This window comes from Lactuca serriola, chromosome 1, assembly GCF_051521515.1.
Source record: "Lactuca serriola cultivar US96UC23 chromosome 1, Lser_US96UC23_V15, whole genome shotgun sequence".
Taxonomy (NCBI): domain Eukaryota; kingdom Viridiplantae; phylum Streptophyta; class Magnoliopsida; order Asterales; family Asteraceae; genus Lactuca; species Lactuca serriola.
Window position 1 is genome coordinate 119,847,233 of NC_136408.1, and position 22,641 is coordinate 119,869,873.

Genomic DNA, 22,641 nt, shown 5'->3' on the forward strand with positions numbered 1-22,641 from the left:
CCTGTTCATGGGCACCTCCTCGAATTGTTGGCCCGGTCCTAAGTTATGTACTATTAAAGATCAATTTTAGATTTCAACGTATATAGAAATCAAAGAAAATCTTCCCAAAATCTGTGGGAGATCATCAAATTATAACTAAAATCATTATTTCCTCCCCCACACACTCAACGTCTCGTTCTATCTCTCATTCTCACTCAAACTCGTCTCTATTTCTTCTTCTTTCCTTCTTCAATCGACTGCCATGGTAACTCCATAGAGGAGAAATCGTTAGCTGCGAAATCAAGAGAGAACCAACTATCTTTCAAACATCTTCCTTTCTATGGAATTCACAGCAAAATCCAACACCTTTGTTCCTTATTCCTTACCTATCAAACACCAAAACAACATTCCTTGTTACCCCCATTGATTCCAGTAAACAGAAGAAAGAAGAAAGAACAGGGGAGCTGCCGGAGTAACCCCCGTCGACTCACCTGCAACCACCGGAGCTGAAGCAAGCAGCCGAGGAGCTGCTTGAGTTACCCTCGTTGCACCCACCGATACAACCAGCTACATCGCTCTTTCTGCTCCCGTTTTCCATTGCAATCTCTTAGCCACGCCAAATCCTCGATGCGAAAACCCCTGAATCGCTTTCCCTTTTAGCCCCTCGCTATCTTTCTCTTCTATTTCTATCGACTAGAGATCTCCAAAGGCCTCGTCTTCGATGCTGCTGCTGCTCGGGACGCCTCACCGGACCCCCATCGGACCCTTCCTTCGTACCTCAAAGCCATACGAGGACGAAAGCAACCTCGCTGCTTCTCCCTTCTTTTTCCTTTGGCCTCGTCGAACCCCGAAGAAGGCCTCCTTCTCGCAATCAATTGACCAAACGACGGATTAGCCGCCTGCGATCCTTCGTACTCCCTTATGCCGCCTTCATTCATTGCTTTCGTTCGTTCTTTTCCGTTGGCCGATCAACGGGCACAAAAAGGCCTAATTTACTTTCGACTTTGATGAGTTGACAAAATAACTCCCTCCTGCAACAATTATTTTAGAGATCAATCCCAAACCCCCAAATATTGAACCCATTTATTCAAAATAGCCCTCCTTGGTTAGTTTTAGCAAAACAGATCCCAATTTTCAAACTTTAATTTAAATTAAGCATTTCAGCCCCTCCCATGGAGATTTCATAACAAAGTCAGTCCAATTCCCAACCTTAAAGTCCATTCACACCAATTTAGTCCCTCCTTTAATATATTTCAACCAAATCAATCCTACTTTGGTTAATTAAATTACCAAACAACCCCTATATTGTAAATTTGTTACAAAACGGTCCCAAAAGTACTTGAAAGTTCAAGAATCGTGGCCTTGCAGTTTCTCACGTCATACGTCAGAAAAATAAACGAACATCTTTATAAAAGCGAGTACATTACACGTTTACACACATACCAAGCATACTCAGCTTTTATAAACTTTATACCATGAAATTCATTATGCCTACTAATTTAACCATATTTAAGTTAGGGATGAGAGTTATTCACATACTTTTTAGTTAAGGGCCTTTTAATGAGACTATATTCATTAGCTGAGTCTATGCACTTAGCATACCTACATTACTATAACCTTTAATCTTTGGAGTGAGATACATATGTATAGATTTATACGAGGTTGATATATCCCCACCTGCGGTTGCTAGCACCGATCAATCGAAGCAGGTGATAAGTGTCTAAAATTGTTACTACAATGTCCAATGAAGCATTGTAGGAGGTACATTAAGTCACATAGCTTGGTTATAGGATTCACTATAAACATTAACTGGAATCTCTCTCTCTCTCTCTCTCTCTCTCTCTCTCTCTCTCTCTCTCTTGCTCTTGCTCTTACTACAAACCATGGGCTTGGTTGCTTTCAAAACTATTTTATGTATGGATTTACTTATACAAAGATACATTTTGGCATTCAACGATTCTTTAGATATACTGTTTTAAGTATAGATTTACTTATACAAAGATGCATTTTGGCTTCCAAATAGTCTTTGCAAACACAATTTTAACTATTGTTATACATACTATGACAACCCGAAATTTTTTCCGTCATTTTAAGCCGTTCCGTCAATAAAATTCGTCGTTTTCGAATTGTTTCCGTTTCGTTATTAAATTAAGTCATTAAATTTAATGCCGTTCATTATGACTTAATGGGTGTTCAAATACGATAATAACTCAATAAAATATTCCAAATTAACAATTAGAAAAATTTTAGTTTCGACCACGTCGGGTTACAACTTAATCGGGTGTGACCAAAAGCCTCGTCTAACATCAGTATCGGGTAGGATTCCACTGGGCCATAAACTCAACCCCTATATAAGGGATTGAGTGACATCATTTTGAGGCTTTTACTCTCTCTCTCTTAAAACACTTTCTGTCACTACTCTCTCTCTCTCTATAAAATCCGACTTTGATCCAAAATCATCCAATTCAAGCCTCAAATCATTAAGGTAACTATCCTAACTCATAGATTAGCATCTTTTGCCTTCAAATTCATGTTTAAATCATGAAATAGGATCAAAGACTTGTGTTTACGGTCTAGGAACCTCCCCAAACCGTGAACACCTATAAAGTGGGTTTTGAAGCCCCAAAACCCCTCCAAATCACTTCTAGTGCTTAGTTAAGACCTTTGGACTTGCATGCATGAGCTTAGGACCCCAAAATCGTACCAATTGATGTATGGACATGAGTTTACGGCCCAAGAACATGCTTGGACCGTATACCCTCATTCATGGACCATAAACACTTTTTTAAGGTGTTATATTGCCCTTAAACACCTCCATAATCTTCCATGAGCTTCAATGAGTGCATAGAACCTTATAATCCTTCAAGAAATGCACCAAATCATACAAAAATGGGACAAACTTGAGTTTACAGCCCAAGAACATTCTTGGACCGTAAACACTGTTGGAATAGTGTCTAAGGCTGCAACTATATTAGGCAAGTATTTGACCCGGTTGTGCATAGTCCTTTTGGGTTGCCTTCACCATAGCAACTTGATAGGATGATTTATTAAGAGAGAGTAAATATTATTAATATATTATGAGAATAATATAATGAATAATATATTTGTTATTTGATTAATATAAGTCATAGAATTAATTAGAATTAATTTGGTGACTTAAAGAGATTAATTAAATAAAGGGGTATAAACTATCAGTTGTTTGATAGTTAAGCTTTAGACTGAAAATCCTTATGGATATGCTAGGGACGGATTCTAGAAGCTAGGATAGCTTCAAAATCGTCCAAGGCTTATCTATGGAAAGGATTTGGATAGCCTTAAGAGAAGATTATCCAATTAGGGTTTAGGTTGTAACCCTTAAGGAGTCTACAAGTATAAATAGACCCCATGGCATAAGGAAACCGGCACCTCTCCTAAAGCAAGAGAACCCTGGCCGATTTCCTCCCCTCTCCTCTCTCCTAAATCATCTTCCTTGCTATTGGTGTTTGTAAGCCATTAGAGGAGTGACATTTGTGACTCTAGAAGCTCCAAGACCTCAAGATCAACAAGGAACTCAAAGGTATGATTCTAGATATGTTTCAATGTTGTTATTTAACCTAATTAGTCATTAGAAGTCTTGGATTCAAAGCATGTTTATTAGAAAGCCTAGATCCAAGCATTAGGGTTTTGCATGCGCACATAGGAAAGTTCTTATGGCTAAAACACATCAGTGGTATCAGAGCCTAGCTTGGTTTTCTTTAAATTGTTGCTTGATTAACTGAAACAAACCTGCAAAATTCGATTTTAGGTTTCTGAGTCATGGACTCGGCGAGTTCCAAGGTGGACTCGGCGAGTAGGCCTGACTAGGCAAGTCCCCTTGTGCACTCGGCGAGTCCAGGCGTCAGGAATGGCCAGATTCGGGATTTTTTCATAATTATCTTATGGAAACTTACCTTAATCATTATAGATCAATCTAAATCCGATTTTTTGATATATATGACTATTATCTTGATCTAGTTAAAGGTATTTATCAACTAATTAAATATTTAATTTCCTTATATGATAATTAATTAATTATTTTAATTATTTTGGTAATTATCTTTCAAAGAAATCTTGAATAAAAATCAAATATAGATAATTAGGATATTAATTGTTAATTGGAATCATTTGTTATTTGATCCTCCATGTTTTAAATGTTTAAAACTTACCCACAAGTTTTGAAATTTATATTTGTGATTAAAAGTTTTAATTTAGACAACTTAAATTTCAAACACTAGATTTTAAAAGTTTTAAAATATAGCCCTATACTAATATGATATTACTAGAATAATATATATATGTATAACTAAATGCTAGTCTTACCGTCAGTAGGCCTCATTCACGAAGCCGATCTATAAGGTGGGTATAAGGTTGCGGCCTATAAAATGGCGCTTAATGGGTGTACACTCACACCCACCGCTTGCTTGATTGGTGGAGGGTCGTTAGCCGAACGGGTAGGATAGGGCAACCTCATCCTCTCATTAAAAGTATAATAAGAAATATAAAGTAACTACACATATTTTTTTAAAATTTTCCCAATCTTAGTTACTTTAGGAAAAGTGAATTGATGCAATCCCATGAAATTACACTTTGCACCTTGCTAAGAAGTTAGTGGAGCGTGTGTGGTTTACCGGCACACTAATTGGTTCTAAGCGAAGGTGGCAAAGGGTGATTCATTGTTTATCATAGTTTGATGGAGCGTGTGTGGTTTACCGACACATCGAATAGGTGATCGTTACAATGAAGGCACCATGTGAATTTGCATGGTAATTCACACCCGCTTTGTGATCCTCGGTATCCCAGTCACAAACAAGAGGGGCATATCGAGATTTAAACATGCCATTGAATAGTTTCAATGAATCTCATCCGAACCTAGGAATTCTCAAAAACACTTAGGACTAATAGTTTAAGTTTTGTGATGGAGAATTAGTGAATCGTCATTCACTTACCTTCAATTTATTTGCATGTTAGATTACGGCATCCCTTTTCTAGTATGTAAATGTTATTGTTGGATCCTAGCCCTAATTTTTCTTATTGGGTGATAATTAGGGATTCTTATTCTAATCTATCTTTGTCCTTTCTAATTGTAGATGTCGAACGCAAACAACGCTGCTGCTAGTTCTTTCACGTTGATGAGCCTTTGCCAAAAGGTCACCTTCGATGGAACGAACTTTAGCGAATGGATAAGATACATTCACACCATTGCTCGCTATGAGGATAAGGAGTATGTCCTCGATGAGAAGCTCGAGAAAATCAACCCCGAAATTGCTACTCCCGCCGAAATCACCGCCTTTGAGACTCATGAGCGAGATGCAACGAAGGTACATTGCATCATGATCGCTACCATGAACTCTGAATTCCAAAAGTCCTACGAGGATATGTATCCATACAAGATGCACCAAGACTTATTAGAGAGATACCACCAAAACGCGAGACAAGAGCGTTATGAGATTTTCACCAACATGATTTCCGCTAAGATGGGTCATGGAGAATCTCTTACCATGCACCTGCAAAAGATGCAAAGGTATGTCGACCGCCTTCGCAAGTTAAATGTTGACTTCGGTGAAGACTTGGCGATCGATATGGTGCTTCACTCTTTGCCTCCAATGTACAACCAATTTAGGATGACCTACCACATGAACAAAGAAGAGGTCACCCTAAGCAAACTCCAAGGTCTCTTGAGGGTCGCTGAGAGCAACTTCAAGGACAAGTCTGTTGCACCTACTCCCAATCCGCCCGCTGCTCCTGTCTTGGCTATTGGTCAAGGAAAGGGAAAGAAGAGGAAAGCTTCATCGAAGAACTATCGCAAGGTGAAAGCCCGAGATGGTGCCTCTTCTAGTGGGACCAAAGTTGATCCCGCTAAGCCCTGTCCTAACCCAAAGGAGGCAGAGTGCCACCACTGCCACAAGATAGGACATTGGAAGAGAAGCTGCCTAGATTACCTGCAAGCAATCAAAGAGGGAAAGATCAAGCCATCTTTCGCAGGTATATACACAATCAAATCTAACGATTCTAATCATGCTATTTCTTGGGTTCTTGATACCGGTTGTGGTTATCACATTTGTTCTAATGTGCAGGGACTAAGAAGAAGTAGGGATGTGGAGCAAGGAAGGATCAATCTAATCATGGGGAACAGAAGATTGTCACCTGTGACCAAGATTGGAGTGTATTCTTTAATGCTTAGGAATAGTTTGGTTTTAGATTTGAACAATTGTTGCTATTCGCCAGAAATGGCTAGAAACATCATTTCATATCATGGTTTATATAGACAAGGATTTAGATTTTCTTTTAATAATGAGAATGGTTCTATTTTGGCTTATCTAAATGGTGTCTTTTACTTTGAAGCTATACCATGTAATGGAATATATGAAACCGTTATGATTGTTGATAACTTAGGAAATGATGTTTTGAATATTGATTCTTCCAGTATGGATAAAGCATCCTTGTGGCATTGTCGTCTTGGACATGTCAACAAGAAACGCATAGCCCAACTCCAAAAGGATGGAGTGTTGGAGTCATTCGACCTTAGGGAAGATGACACATGCGAGTCTTGTTTACTTGGAAAGATGACTAAGTCACCCTTCACGAGTACATGTGAAAGGGGCGAGGGTTTATTGGACCTAATACATACCGATGTATGTGGACCGTTTAGATCAACCACGAAGGATGGGAACCGCTTCTATGTGACTTTTACCGATGATTATAGTAGATATGGGTATATCTATTTAATCAAGCAAAAGTCAGAAACCTTTGAAAAGTTCAAAGAGTTCAAGAATGAAGTGGAGAATCAATTGGGCAGGAAAATCAAGATGCTTCGATCCGATCGAGGAAGAGAGTACCTAAGTCTTGAATTCCACGATTATCTCAAGGAGTGTGGAATAGTTTCACAATTGACACCTCCTAGGACACCGCAGTTGAATGGTGTGGCAGAAAGGCGTAATCGAACCTTATTGGATATGGTTCGCTCTATGATGAGTCGTGCTTCACTACCTATCTCTTATTGGGGTTATGCCTTAGAGACTTCCGCCCATATCCTTAACCAAGTCCCTACTAAGAAGGTTGCCAAAACACCTCACGAGATGTGGACAGGGAAAGCTCCCTCGTTGGCACATATCAAGGTTTGGGGTTGCGAGGCTTTCGTAAGACGAGATACTCACGACAAGCTTGAACCTCGAAGTGAGCGATGTATTTTCATCGGCTACTCACAGACATCCTTTGGATATCTCTTCTTTAGACCGAAGGACAATGTTGTCTTCGTTGCGAGGAGAGGAGTTTTCCGAGAGCGAGAACTCATGAGCCAAGGAGACAGTGGGAGGCAAATCGAACTTGAAGAGATTCAAGAATCGATAGATGAAGGAACCTCTACCGCTGGCATTCAACCCGAGGAGGAAACTCCGGTTGAACCAATTGACGAATCCTTACCTCTTAGACGTTCCGATAGAGTTAAAGTTCATCCCCAGTTTTATGGCTTTCATATTACTACCGAAGGGGACACGTATATTAGTGATGGAACACTAATAAATCTTGATGAACCTAATAGCTATAAGGAAGCCATGGCAGGCCCGGAGTCTGCAAAGTGGAAAGAGGCAATGGATAGCGAGATCCAATCCATGTATGATAACCAAGTTTGGAATTTGGTTGATTATGTGCCCGGACGTAAGACCATTGGGTGCAAATGGATCTTCAAGAAGAAGACCGACGTGGATGGAAACATACACACATATAAAGCGCGATTGGTTGCGAAGGGCTTTACTCAAACTCCCGGAGTTGACTATGATGAGACCTTCTCACCAGTTGCGAAGATTAAATCTATTAGAGTGATTCTAGCAATTGCCGCATTTCATGATTATGAGATTTGGAAAATGGATGTCAAGACCGCTTTCCTTAACGGAAAGTTGGCTGAGGATGTTTACATGGCTCAGCCAGAGGGGTTTGTGGATCCGAAGCATCCGAATAGAGTGTGTAAGCTTGAGAAGTCCATTTATGGACTTAAGCAAGCATCTCGCAGATGGAATCTTTGCTTCGATGAGAAAGTCAAAGAGTTTGTTTTTGTACGAAGCGAAGACGAATCTTGTGTATATGTCAAAGCCAGTGGGAGTATAGTAAGCTTCCTTGTTCTATATGTTGATGACATATTACTCATAGGAAACGACATCCCGACTCTGCAGGAGGTTAAGTCCTGGCTCGGGAAGTGCTTCGCTATGAAGGACCTCGGAGAGGCTTCTTACATTTTGGGAATAAGGATAGTAAGAGAAAGAAGTAAGAGACTAATTGGACTTAGTCAGAATACTTACTTAGAGAAGGTACTAAAACGTTTTAGTATGGAAAACTCAAAGAAGGGAGAACTACCGATACAAAGTAATGCCAAATTGAGTAAGACTCAAAGTCCGAGTACCGAAGCTGAGATAGCAGAAATGAGCCGAGTACCATACGCTTCCGCAATTGGCTCAATCATGTACGCTATGACTTGTCCTCGCCCTGATGTAGCCTTCGCTTTGAGCATGGTTAGCAGATATCAAGGGAATCCCGGCAAAGCACATTGGATTGCGGTGAAAAACATCCTTAAGTACCTTCGGAGGACGAAGGAATGGTTCTTAGTCCTCGGAGGGAGTGATGACTTGAAGGTACGAGGGTATAGTGACGCCAGTTTTCAGACCGACAGGGACAACTACCGTTCGCAGTCAGGCTGGGTCTTTACCCTAAATGGAGGAGCAGTGACATGGAAGAGTTCCAAACAGGAGACTGTAGCTGATTCAACGTGCGAATCAGAGTACATTGCAGCGAGCGAAGTGTCGAAGGAGGCAATATGGCTAAAGAACTTCATCGGTGATCTTGGAGTTGTACCTGCCATAAAGGAGCCAATGGAGATTTTCTATGATAACGAAGGCGCGGTTGCCTTGACCAAGGAACCGAGGGATCATGGTAGATCAAGACATATCGACAGAAAGTATCACTTCATTAGACATCGTGTAGAAGAAGGACAACTCGTAGTGAAGAGGATATCATCAGAAGAAAACCCAGCAGATCCGCTTACGAAGGGATTGAGTAGGGTTAAGCACTTGCAGCATGCTAGGAGTATTGGGCTGAAGGATGATATTAACATAGATTATATAGTATTAGAAACGTATAATAGATAAATGTAATTGACATTTGATGATTAAATAAAGGAGTTTTATTTATGAGTAATGTTACTATCTTATGTTAATTGTTTAGCTATTGTTTCATTTTGCATGTTTTGACTTCCAGAATAATTAAGATTATTAAGAATAATAGAAATTGTTCAAATGGTCCACAATCGTTCATATGTTGGGAGTAGATATGAATGAAGATTGTCATGAATTGGTGTGTAGAATGTCTAAATGGTGTTAGACATAGCAAAGGATTGCTGCAACGTTCATGAGTGCTTATGAACTAGTTTTGAGCATTGGAACAAACCCGCGCTTGCTGGAATCACCTTATGGAATATGATATAAAAGGTGATCGCAAGACGATAATATCATATAGTCTTAAAACCTAGATATATGATTTGTTATTTGTTAATTGATTGTACATTGATAATGCGAAAACGCATCAGTAACTTGGTGTTATAAAACGTATTGTTGTGTATAGTTGGTTAATGAATAAGTAAATGCATATAAGTCGAAGTTTATCTGTAACTTTTATCTAAGAAGGTAAAAGCGATATCTCGGCCGCTCAATGATTTGATTTGACTTATGTGCCGGGCCCGGTCAGAACTGAATTGATGTGTTCGATTAAGTTCTATGTCAAATAAATCAGAGATCGAGAAACCTAAATGCTTGACTAACCATTCCATAGGATTGTCAGCATGATATCTAACAGAGGACTGTACGTTCCCTTATCTAAAGGACAAGATTGATTAGATCAGAGTTTGACAGCGTCTTTGAGAGCTACGATTGCAAACCGAATTGTACTTGTGTATATAGTTACTAGACTTATCCAAGTGGGAGACTGTTGGAATAGTGTCTAAGGCTGCAACTATATTAGGCAAGTATTTGACCCGGTTGTGCATAGTCCTTTTGGGTTGCCTTCACCATAGCAACTTGATAGCATGATTTATTAAGAGAGAGTAAATATTATTAATATATTATGAGAATAACATAATGAATAATATATTTGTTATTTGATTAATATAAGTCATAGAATTAATTAGAATTAATTTGGTGACTTAAAGAGATTAATTAAATAAAGGGGTATAAACTGTCAGTTGTTTGATAGTTAAGCTTTAGACTGTAAATCCTTATGGATATGCTAGGGACGGATTCTAGAAGCTAGGATAGCTTCAAAATCGTCCAAGGCTTATCTATGGAAAGGATTTGGATAGCCTTAAGAGAAGATTATCCAATTAGGGTTTAGGTTGTAACCCTTAAGGAGTCTACAAGTATAAATAGACCCCATGGCATAAGGAAATCGGCACCTCTCCTAAAGCAAGAGAACCCTGGCCGATTTCCTCCCCTCTCCTCTCTCCTAAATCATCTTCCTTGCTATTGGTGTTTGTAAGCCATTAGAGGAGTGACATTTGTGACTCTAGAAGCTCCAAGACCTCAAGATCAACAAGGAACTCAAAGGTATGATTCTAGATCTGTTTCAATGTTGTTATTTAACCTAATTAGTCATTAGAAGTCTTGGATTCAAAGCATGTTTATTAGAAAGCCTAGATCCAAGCATTAGGGTTTTGCATGCGCACATAGGAAAGTTCTTATGGCTAAAACCCATCAAACACTTCATCTTAGACCTTAAACTCATCCAATGGGTGTTAAAGTGCCCTTAACACCTTGTATAGCTTAGAAATGGGTCTAGAACTTAGTATGCTTAACTTTAAACCACTAAAACCCATGAATCATGGACAAACATGAGTTTACGGTTGTAAACTCATGTGTTTAAGGTAGTAAACTCCCAAGAACATCTTCATAGACTGTAAACTCCTTTTCCAAGGTCAATTCAAGTTCCAATCACTTCCTAAGCCATGAAATCAAACCTAGAACCTTCCTTTGTGCATTGTAATTAACCTAGGACCATCAAAACACATTAAGACATGGCACATAAGAGTTTATGGCCGTAAACTCATAGTTTACTACCGTAAACTCCTCAAATGGTCCTTAGAATGCCCAAATTCCCTTCCAATGCCACAAAACCAAGTCTAGAATCACCCCTAAAGTGTTACAAGGCCATTTAGCAACCAAGAACACCCCCACCATGAGTTTACGGCCGTAAAATCATGGTGAGTTGGTCATTTGGACCGTAAACTCCTAAAGGAGTTTACTCTTGAAGAGTAAACTCCATATCCAAGCCATATACATCCATAGATGCCACACGGGTCACTCCAAACACTTGAATTGAAGTGTTTTCGCGTCTAAAAGTGTTTACTCTTATCTAATTAGTGGTTCGAAGTCTAATTAGATACAATTATATATCTATTCATATTACATGGCAACCTCGTGTGTTTTCAATCCCCGAACGGATAATTAGCATCAAACCGACACACTTCTCGATTGGTGAGTTCATACCCCTACACCTTTTTTTCGAGTTTTTCAATGTTTTTAGGATGGGGGGGATACAAGCAAACAATAAATGTTTTCAAAACCTAAAACTAATGTAATTCTACAAATATCTGGCAAACTTTTAGATAGCATTTCCACTTTTGTATCTTGCGGAGCATAAGGGATGTTTTACTGAGTATAATTAAGTAGATTTCAATTACAGTAAAGGAAACAATCAAACCAATCAAATTATTATGGGAATAATTTGGGATCTTTAGTTCTTGTTTTACGAGCACGGATTTATGTAAAGTTAATAGATAAACTATGTGTAATTCAGTTTATCTCTTTTTAATTTAGAGTTTTATGCCAGATAATTTCATTGTATTAAACTGTTTTTACTGTATTATGTTTCAAAACGATTAGTACGTTTGATAACTTCCGAGAACACCATGAATAATTTAATACTAGCTTGTGAGAATATCTTCATTAACCCTTCGGGTGATCAGTAAATCCTGCTCGGAAGTGTAACCAGAGTCTCCTGGAGGGAGAGCGTGGAATTTGTGAATAGATCTATTCGGGACTGACAATCCCACACCTTAAATGTTAGCTATAGTTAGGTGGGCACGCTTGGGGTGAGAAATTCCGGATATCGTTCGACGCCTGAAGAACGTCAAGGAGGTCTCGTTGTCGTATTAGCATGGTTACCTGACTCACAATACGTATTAATATAAGTTTATTCACGGATTTTATTTTCATATCTATCTTTGATCTATAGAATTTATATCTAGTACGGGATAGTACCCATGGTCTTTATATCTATTACGGGATGGTATTCCTATGGTTTTATGTCTAGTACGGGATAGTATTCCCATGGTCTTTATATCTAGTACGGGATGGTATTCCCATGGTTTTATATCTAGTACGGGACGGTAATCCCATGGCATTCAATCTATAGTTTTTGTGTATTAAAACTATCTTATATCTAGTACGGGATGGTATTCCCATGGTTTTCAATCAATATATTTTTATGTATTAAAAATATCTACTGTTGTACTGGATGGTATTCCCAATGGTTTTCAACATATAGTTTTATGTATTAAACTATACACTGTTGTATTTAACGGAAATTCAGAACTTTAACTAAACTTTACATTTAGGAAAATAAGGGTTTTTTCTGGTAAAACTGAACTGTTCTTAACTAGACCGTGTAACTAATGGATAACTACACTTTACTTTTAAGGAAAATAAGGGTTTTTCCTGGGATAACAAACTGTACATAACCGGATCGTATAATAAACGGATAACTCAACTATACTTATAAGAAAATATGGGATTTTCTTGGATAACAAAATTTTACGGAAAACCAAAGGAAACTTGTACATTTTCAGAAAACAAACCTCTTATGAACTCACCAGCTTTATGCTGATTTTTAAACTGCTTGTATTCTCAGGTTCTCCTTAGACAGGTTTCCACCGTTCTTTTTGCAGAAGACGAAGTATATGGAAACGACGTCTTACTTTTGTTTAATCTTATGTATCTACAAAACTTGTATTACTTTACTTTCAAACAAATGTAATGAATCTATGTAATGTAATGTTTTGCGTTTACTATCCTTACTATGTACATTGGTTGCGATACTTCATGACGTCCTCCGCCCCGGAACGTTTCCGCCTTCGGTTTCGGGGTGTGACACATACAAAGATAATACTTTTTAGACTTATTAAAACTATTACTGCTGTTAGCAGAAAAACTGTAACTCTCACCAACCTTATGTGCAACCTTAAAACTACATGTATTGATAGGAAATCAATAAACAGACATTCAAGATGGATTGGATTACAGGTGACCTAGTTTAGCTTGAGTATTCCATGTATAGGCATGGGTATGCCCAGTGTACATAGGGGTCACCTCAATGTGCACATGCAAAGGAGTATGCATGTGTACCTAGTGTATACCCAACATACTCGTGGTCCAATCCTTGATTTTAATTCTAATAATGGCTAAACTTAATACTTGACGACTCGGGTGTTACAACTTGTTTTGGTTAATTAATTTCGTAAATTGGAGTTGCTAGAGATTGTTATTAATGCCAAGTACCAAGTTAGATAGAGTAAGTATACCATCATTTGATAACTATAAAGTAAAACAAGAATTAGAGCCCTTTCTCTTTATTGAATTCATCTATTAGTTTTACATGTGTTTGTTAGTTCTAACTGATTAAATACCCCCTTGTTTTACTAGCATTTGTCTTGTGCAAAAAAGACCATCATATTACAATTAGTTGCGTGTCTCTGCAGACTGACCCTACTTGTTATGTGTTATATTTAAATTACAGTCTTGTAGTAAATTTTAAAGTATATTTACCCCCCCCCCCCCTTTATTAGTTAGGTTTAATACCCTAACAGTAAGCAAAGAACAGTAATTGTTATGTCCTAAATTACACATGTTTTAAGGGATATTTCATATACTTTGATGAATGTTTTTAAGGTTAAAATAGGCTAAAATGTACTTAAATGTTATATATTTATGTTTAGCAGGAAGAAGTGACCGGGTGATTAAATAGAAGTTAAATAGGGAAAGAATAAAGCATATATTTTTGGATTAACAATGAAGAAAAACAATCGAAAATTTATATGAAGATTATTATAAACAAATCAAAGATTCTGAAGATAACTACTTACATATGAAATCTCGATGGGCTTTATTTTATTGCACATCAATTTATGTCTGCTACCGAAGGCTATATATAGAACCTTAACTTCCTCCAAAGAGGACAACATATAGAAGAGGAATAAACTTACAAAAGAAATATAGAGAAATCTAGAAGGGGACAAGTGGTTCTTAGAAACCATAGTTTTTATACCAATTCACGACCTAAAGCACAATGACTCTTAAAAGTGTTTTAGTTTGATATTTATTTTTCCATTGTCCTTTTTAGTTTAGTTTATGGGCAAAGTCCCAATATATACTTTATTTTATATGTAGATGATATGCTTATGATTGTCTTCTTATTCACTGAAAGAATTATGATAGATGTTATTATCATTTCTTGATTGAAGTTATATGTTTATTAATTTTTGGGTTTTTGTGTAACGGAGTGAATAATTAAAGATTAAGTTCAGACTGTGTATCCTAAATCAACTGTTTAGTTAATAGCTGGGAAATCAGAAATGTAAGAACCCAAAATTTCGAAAGCATTAACTTTGGGAGAGTTGTTGACCAAAAGGTAAATTTGGTCATCTAGATGAGTTTCATGAATTGAAAAGATGTGGCTTCGTGAAATTAGCCAGTATAAGTCTAAATCACTTTTATGAGATGAGATAAATGGGTTTTCCTAAGTGACTTATTGGAGTTATAGAGCTCATCCCATACTTTGCATGGATTTAAAGATCACTGAAAACATGTATAAATCGTAGAAGGTATGAGTGTTTAATGATAGAATGAAAATGGGCCAAAGTTAGAAAGAAATCAACAAAGAAGTTCGCTGATGTGAACAACCACTGCATGGTAAGGCCCTTACCATGATGCGTTTTTGCAAAGAGGCGAAGGTGAAGAAAGTTACGTCATAAGTAGAAGGCAACATACTTTGAACCACGAAGTGGTTGGTGATTTCGATGGTATGGAAATGAAAGTAGAATCAAATAATGGAAGGGGATCGTGGCTTGGTTTAGGGAGATTACAACGTATATAGAGGCACTACTACATGGTGGCCTGGTTGCCAAGACGCAACTTCATAGTCACAAAGCATGTTTCAACATATTAAGGGTTCATTCTCGTACCATATCTCTCTAAATTCAAAAGGAGAGCTAAGATAGGACGATTATGATGCCGAGAAGGTGGCAAGATGAGATAGAAATGGAGGGTTGAAAGGGTTAACATCCTTTCCCTCTTAAGGTAATGATTTTTTCTCTTTAATGAGGCATTGAGCTTCATTGGTGAGATTGTTAAATTGACTAGAATTCTTAAGTTAATCAACATATAGTTCAATTAGTATATTATTGAGGTTGTTTAGAAGCTTTCTTCAATTTTTGAATTTGATTTCCATTTTGGAATCCATCTGTAGATAGTTAGGGTTTCAAACCCTAACTAGTGATAGTGATGATATGATAGAATTCAATTTAGAGCTTAATGAATTAAGTTGTAAAGGAGCTTAATTTGTGATGTATGATTGATTTTAAGATAGAAACTTAAGATATCAAATTATGATCAAATGAATGATAATTTTTTTTTATAGATAGTAATTAAGCTCTTAATGAGTTAATACAAGTTCTAAGGAACTTGATATGTTGTTTGGTTAAGCATTAGGCAATGAAGGTAGATCAAAAGCATAAAGTGGAGATTTAAAGCCGATAGTGGTTACTTTTCTTTAACTAACATGGTGAGTTACAATTCTTATTAGATTTTGATTATATGAATTATATTTATATGAATGCATATGTATCCATGTTTAGAAGTTAATGGTATTATGTTAAATACCTACAAGATATTAGATAAATGCATAGTCTAAGTAGTTAATGAATTAAGTGTTTGATTGATAGTAGAAGATTTATTAATGAAATAATGAGAAAGAATGTCTATGTGTCAACTGAAATGGAAGACTACGGGGAGATCATAGTATCTAAATGAAAAAAAATATAAGAGTGTAGAAAGATAATTCTTTTAGGATTGTAGAAAGATTATTCCTTTTGGAATAAAGATATTTAATTCCCACAGGAAAAAATATATATGATTTCCTTCTGCGATAGAGATATGTAATTCCCACATGAATAAAGATATCCAATTCCTTCAAGAATAGAGAAATATGATTCATTCGGGAATAAAGATATCTAACTCCTTTGAGAATAGATATATGTGATTCCTTAATGAGAAAAAAAAAGATAGAGAGATGATACGAAGAAATAGAGATAAAGAGATTAGGAGAGAGAGAGAGAGAGAGAGAGAGAGAGAGATATGTAGATATAAAGATTCAATAGATTGATAATGAGAAGAGAATAGATAAAGAGAATGAGAAAAGTTAGAGAGACAATAAGAAGAAAAAAGATAAAGAGAAGGGGAATCGATAGAGAGATGACCAAAGGAGATAGAGATAAAGGGAATGAGAAGAGATAGAGAGAAAATAAGAAGAGAAGAGATAAAGAGAAGCAGAAGAGATACATATATGATGAGATGATATAAAGATAGAGAGTGGGAGGAGATAGAAGACGCAAACCAATATGTAAAGGACATAATTAAACATATCGACTATTTCAACATACGAAATGATTTTGAAAACCAAATGATGATACAAAAAAAGACTGGATAAAAATAAATTCATCTTAAGAAATCTCTACTTGGACGGACCTAAAGAGAAAATCTCTTAAAAGATTTAGTCCTCGAGTGAAGATTACGAAGAAGAAAATCTAAAATTCGAAACTTCCAACAAAACACTCTATGAGTCATGAGAACATTACATAGAGGAGGCTACTGAATTCTCCAAAACATCACTTAAATGCTCGCCAAGAGGTACAAACACTTTACAACGTATTAGGTACTACAACTAGGAAAATCAAAGATGTAAGATGAAAAATCTTAATGAAGCTGTCCACTAATGGAAAATAAATCATAGAGGAACTAGCCTAACATTCTCATCGATGGTTATCAATAAGAGACTCACCTGTTAGGAAGAAGAAAGAAGTAGACAACTCTTGGTTTTTCTTTTCGTCCCCTAATTGTTAGAAAATTGACTCCTCAGATTGGCAAGTAGCAAGGCATTTCAAAAAAAAAAAAAAAAAAAAATCAAACTATAAAAGATTCATGGTATATTATGAAACATGAAATATGAAATAGTTTTTCCCCCATGTATCTTAATTTTTAGTAAAAAAGCTTGCAACTATGGCAAACATCAAACAAACATGAATAATTCAAATATTAAGGGTTCTCTAAAAACCAGGAAAATAAGAATACATGGTGTTGGAAAGGTACCCACACCCTCAAAGGAATAGTTGAATCATATATGATATTGTTGCATAGTAACCAAAATGACCTCGTAAATAAATATAACCGGAATAAGGTGTATATTATTGGAAAAGGTGTTCATGATTGTACATTGCCCCACTACAATGAATTAAGATGAGAACACGATTATGAAACTAAGATGTTATTACATGACACCAGGATAACTTTACAAATATAGAACTTTATAAGGACCGTAAAATAGCTTGGCAAAAACAACTATTTGCCACTACATAAAATAGACTTTCACACATAAATTTCAATGATGGACAAAATGGCGTCGTTATAAGTAACAAATCTCCATTGAAATCAGACTTTTTCTCTTTTACACTCACTGCTCGCCTAAAATCCTTTAAAATACATATCTAGGATCCTCTCTCATATACGACTTGTTAGTATTGGGAACCTCATTTAAAATAAGCACAACGAAAGTCGAACAAAAATTTGTGAATCACGTACCCACTGATATTTTATCTTAACCTCTAATGCTTAATATAAATAAAAACAAAAAGATATTACAAGAATAATGACCTTCAAGCACTCTCACTTGTATACCCTCACAAATTTCATACATTTTTTCTCAATTATACATCTCAATGTCATCTTATAAGAAAAACCTAACGTTGAATCTAATATACATGGATTAATTAAAATCATCATTAATTTTTAAATTGGATGGACATCGTATGCTATAAATACAACTGAAATAATTTTGTTTTTGAGTCTAATGCAAATACATCTTACAACGAAATCCAGTTTATCCCTTTTACGTTTTATGAAAAGTTAAAAGATCACACAAATTAAAACAAAAACAAAAAACATGAAACTTTAGCAGGTTTCTAGTAGCTACTTTCTTGGAAACATATTAATGTCATTGGCAAGTTTCTCAATATTCAAAGAAGATGAACCATTCGGACCGGTTGCAATTTCAATCTTTTTCTTCCACTCAAGAGCTTTGCTCCTTATTCGTTTACCCTTGTCTCCTCCAATCAACTCCTTTGTGAGCCTTTCCACTTCATCCCTGCTCACGTTATGATCGATCTCCATGCCAACTCCCCATTCCATGCACATTTGCCTGCAATTAGTTAGTTGGTCCCATAAAAATGGCCAACATAGCATGGGGACCCCAGCTGTTAAGCTCTCAATGGTTGAACCCCACCCACAGTGAGTCAAGAAGCCACCAATTGAAGGGTGCTTCAACACTTCTTCCTGGGAACACCAGCTTGCGATAAAGCCTCTCTCATTAATCAGCTCTTGGAGTTCACGAGGAAAGGAAGCAGACTCACCAATAACCAAATCAGGTCTGATGACCCAAAGGAAATAATGGTTACTATTAGCAAGTCCCCAACCAAACTCTAGCAATTGCTCTAAAGACACTGATATTAGGCTTCCAAAATTGACGTAAACCACAGAATGTGGCTCCTTTGATTGCAACCATTTAAGGCACCCATCTTCTTCTTTCCATAGACTGTAGCCCTTAATATCCAACTTCTTTGTTTCTTCTTCAAGTTTTGTCGGATTTAGAAGCAACTCTAGTGGTCCGATCGTGTAGACATGAGGTATCATGGATTTGAAGGCTTTGATGACGTTTGACTCTAACTCCTCAAATGTATGGATGATTATGTTTGAGACCTTCCTAGTTGCCTTGATGCTTTCAATGCAAAAGTTATACGTTTCATCATTTGGGTTTGTGGTTCTAATAAAACCCGGAAGGTCCTTTAAACGGAATCCTTCTAATCCCGGAATCGAATCAATTACAGTGTCAAGATACCCATTGGTGAAGCAACTTTCATCTGAAACATTAGCAAATCTTAGTTATGATAATGAACAAATATGCTATAATATATAATGAGCAAAAAAGTAAACATTTTCTAAACGACCAATCCAAATTCATTCCTTGTATGGAGAACATCGATATTTTTGGGTTTAGCTATAATTTCAATCTTAATTTAGTTCACTATTACGGAAAAAAAAAATGAATAAAGTGCATGTTATTTTATACAAACTTTACTTGAGAAATACCTTAAAGATCAAGCTTTTGGGATCTGTTACTTATAAAGAAACTCACTAAATTAATTAGATAACGTAATTTTACCACTTCTGATTTTGAAAGTGAATTACCACTTACCATTTTTCGATCGTCATTATTTTCATATATACACATATAGACAAGAATATCAATTTAAACATTTTTATTTGCTTAGGAAACCGAGGAAGTTAAGAAGCTAACCTTTAAACGGGATAAGTCCTTTCTCAATTAGAACTGGAGCTTGGTAATATCCCATGAAAGCACAAGCAGCGAAGGTCCAAAAATGCATGATTGGGATTTTAAGCTTCTCAGCAGCGTCAACGGTGAAAGGCATTATACCATCAGCAAGAATACAAGTAACTGGACTCTCTATCCTTCCCATAAGGTCAAGAAATGGATCCAAGAAGTTGACTAGAATAGAAGCAGTGACTGCATACATGAAGTTTGGTGTACCCTCGGGAACACCATCGGGAATGGTCTTGAACTGGAACCCTGGTTCACCATCTAGAGAGTTTGGCCCTCCGGAGTTTAGTAACTGCTTGTGGTTAACCTCGGTGTTGACAAATGTTATATGCACGCCCTTGTGGTGCAGTAGCCTTGCTAGTTTCAGCATGCACTTGATGTGGCTTTGCGCTGGATATGGTACGAAGACCACATGTGGCTTGGTTTCAGCGTTCACAAGTACTGTTTCCATTGTAGCCGAGGAAAGTTTGATAATATGTTGAATGCGTAGCCGAGGCTTACTATATACGGAGACCAGAAGTGATTAGGTATTTGTATGGATCCAATAATTCCGCACACCGAAGCACAATACTTTATAAAACACGTTTTTATATTATTAATTAATAATTACTGTATTGAAGAATAAAATATTATTTTGTTGGCAGCTGGCAACAGGATTTCATATGCAAAATCAAAATTGTCCATGATGTCTATACGTGTAATTGCAAACTATACTTCTCTAATAATATAATAACAATTATAAATCATGGAGCTGTTCAGCAACCCTCCAATGGTGCCTTATTTATTTGATATATAGATCTCTATCCCTCTCATTTAATCAGGTCAGATGCTCCTATTTTTTTATGTCTATTTTTCCACAGAATAATGATGCCTTGATGATAGCCCGTAAATGTTCACGTGCTTCTTCGCTATATGTGGTCATCTGTACGCGCTGTGCTTAATTTAAAGAAATTTTGCAAAAAAAAAAAAAAAAAACAATTGTTTAACCGCTTGCCAAAAAACACCAAAAAAAAAAAATCTAATTTTCACTACTGGAAAATTGGTAATAGAGTACACCCCCATCTAATACGGTTGTAAAAAAAACCCGTATTATAAAGAGATAAATAAATATAATACACACAATTACAACATCTAATACGGTTAATTGCAGCATCTAATACGGTCAATGAGATGTACTAGAAACAAAATCAAATAACTAAAAAAATACGCCCCAATTTTGATTAAGTACGACTAATACATAAATTGAATACGGCTAATACCTAAATTGAATACGCCTCCTCCTCCTCACATACTTCCTCCTCTCACACTAATCGGTCCTTCATCTCCATCTCCCTCGTAAATTAATCAGGAATATATCAAGGATGTTATTCAAAATTATAATCCGTAGATTTTTTAATTAATTTATGCATTTACCTTTTATATGCTTAGCACCACCCAGTGTTGTCATGCATTATATATGAAAATAATGTTAGATAAAGTTGTTATGGCTTGGTTTAGTAGATTAGACAAAATACGTTTCCATAAGATAAATAAAATAAAATATGAGTTTATAATGTTTAATCATGTAAACATATATTGCTATTTGTTACAAACAACTATAATTGATGGGCATCTTCCCTATCCATTGAACAGTATATTTTGGCTATATTGTCTAGAAATAACAGTTGCTATAAAAAATTCCCCTTTCTTTATTTTGTGTAATGCTATAAAACAAGCAATTTATAGAACAGGGCTATATTGTCTAGAAATAACAGTTGTTCATCCTCACATGATCAACTTCCTCTTTAGTTAGAAATCCAACTTTAATGCCTTTATCCTTGCTGCTACAACTTTGATCCTGTTTTCAACTATTAAAGTATTTGTCCCTGGAAAACCTCCTGTTGACTACCAAGGAGCTAGAGAAGCAAAACCAATCACAGAATTTGCACTCAAACAAGTGAAGACACTCCTTAAAGACATATTAAGTGGAAAAACTACAATTACTGAATCAAGTGTACAGGTTTGTATGATGATATAAAACCATTATTCTCAAAGGAATGGAATTGATAGGGGAATGGAATGACCGATTCCATTCTTGTCATAGAAAAGAAAAGAGAGGTACATAACAGAAGCATATAGAGATGTGCATCAAAAAAGTGTACAGGTTTGTATGATGATATAAAAGTACAATTTTACCCTTGGGGTAATATATTTTTAATTTGACCATTTTGCCCCTTTATAGGCCATGAAAGCACAAATGGACGATCTTGGACAGAGCTTAGGAATGACCCAAGGTTTGGACAACCAGTTCAAGCAATAATCGAATTCCCATTTTACCCTCATCCTTCAGAAAGCTGCAGTTTTGTAGACTAACTGTGCCAAAAGGTCAATATTACCCCTCAATTTTTAATAATAATAATTGTAGCAGTTCTTGTTCAGTTTATTGATTCAGCCACTTGACTATTTTCTGTATTTTATCGTTTTTATTTTCTATATTTTCATCCTTTTTTGTAAGAAGAATTGTGGGGTAACACAAGTGACTTTTTTTTTATTTTTATTTTTTATTATTTTAGGTTTGTTATCGGTTTATTTTAAAAAATTACCAAACATCAAAAACCAATAACCAGATGAGGTTCAAGTTTCAATAGATTACATGCAAAGTTTGGACCACAAAAATGGTCAAATGGAATGAACAGATTACATTCAAATGATTTTTCTTTAAAAATTTTTGTTTTATTTTCTGTACTAAACATAATGAAAGCTTGTTATAACCAAAGGTCATAAACAAAATAACTTTTTCAATCTAATTAGAATAAGAAATTTTAGATTATTATTGTAAAAAGGATGAATCTTTTGTAGTTTATATTTTACAGTGTACTCTATAGATTATTTTTAAATACAATTAAT

At 36.1% G+C, this 22,641-nt stretch overlaps 1 protein-coding gene across 1 annotated transcript; it reads right to left on the reverse strand.

Annotated features, from left to right (window-relative positions):
* Positions 1-18,142: 18,142 nt before the first annotated feature.
* Positions 18,143-20,261, reverse strand: LOC145098023 (UDP-glycosyltransferase 85C2-like). Its single transcript, XM_079035708.1, has 2 exons — positions 19,714-20,261; positions 18,143-19,276 (listed from the first exon to the last, which is right to left on the reverse strand). Exons 1-2 carry the CDS (start codon positions 20,204-20,206, stop codon positions 18,330-18,332), a joined length of 1,440 nt encoding a protein of 479 aa, XP_078891834.1. The 5' UTR covers positions 20,207-20,261; the 3' UTR covers positions 18,143-18,329.
* Positions 20,262-22,641: the final 2,380 nt, after the last annotated feature.

Excerpts from the sequence above, each read along its gene's own strand:
- LOC145098023 (XM_079035708.1), bottom strand. The coding sequence starts at position 20,206 with ATGGAAACAGTACTTGTGAACGCTGAAACCAAGCCACATGTGGTCTTC. Across the intron at positions 19,277-19,713 it reads AGGACTTATCCCGTTTAAAG|ATGAAAGTTGCTTCACCAAT; the intron begins GTTAGCTTCTTA and ends CTAATGTTTCAG.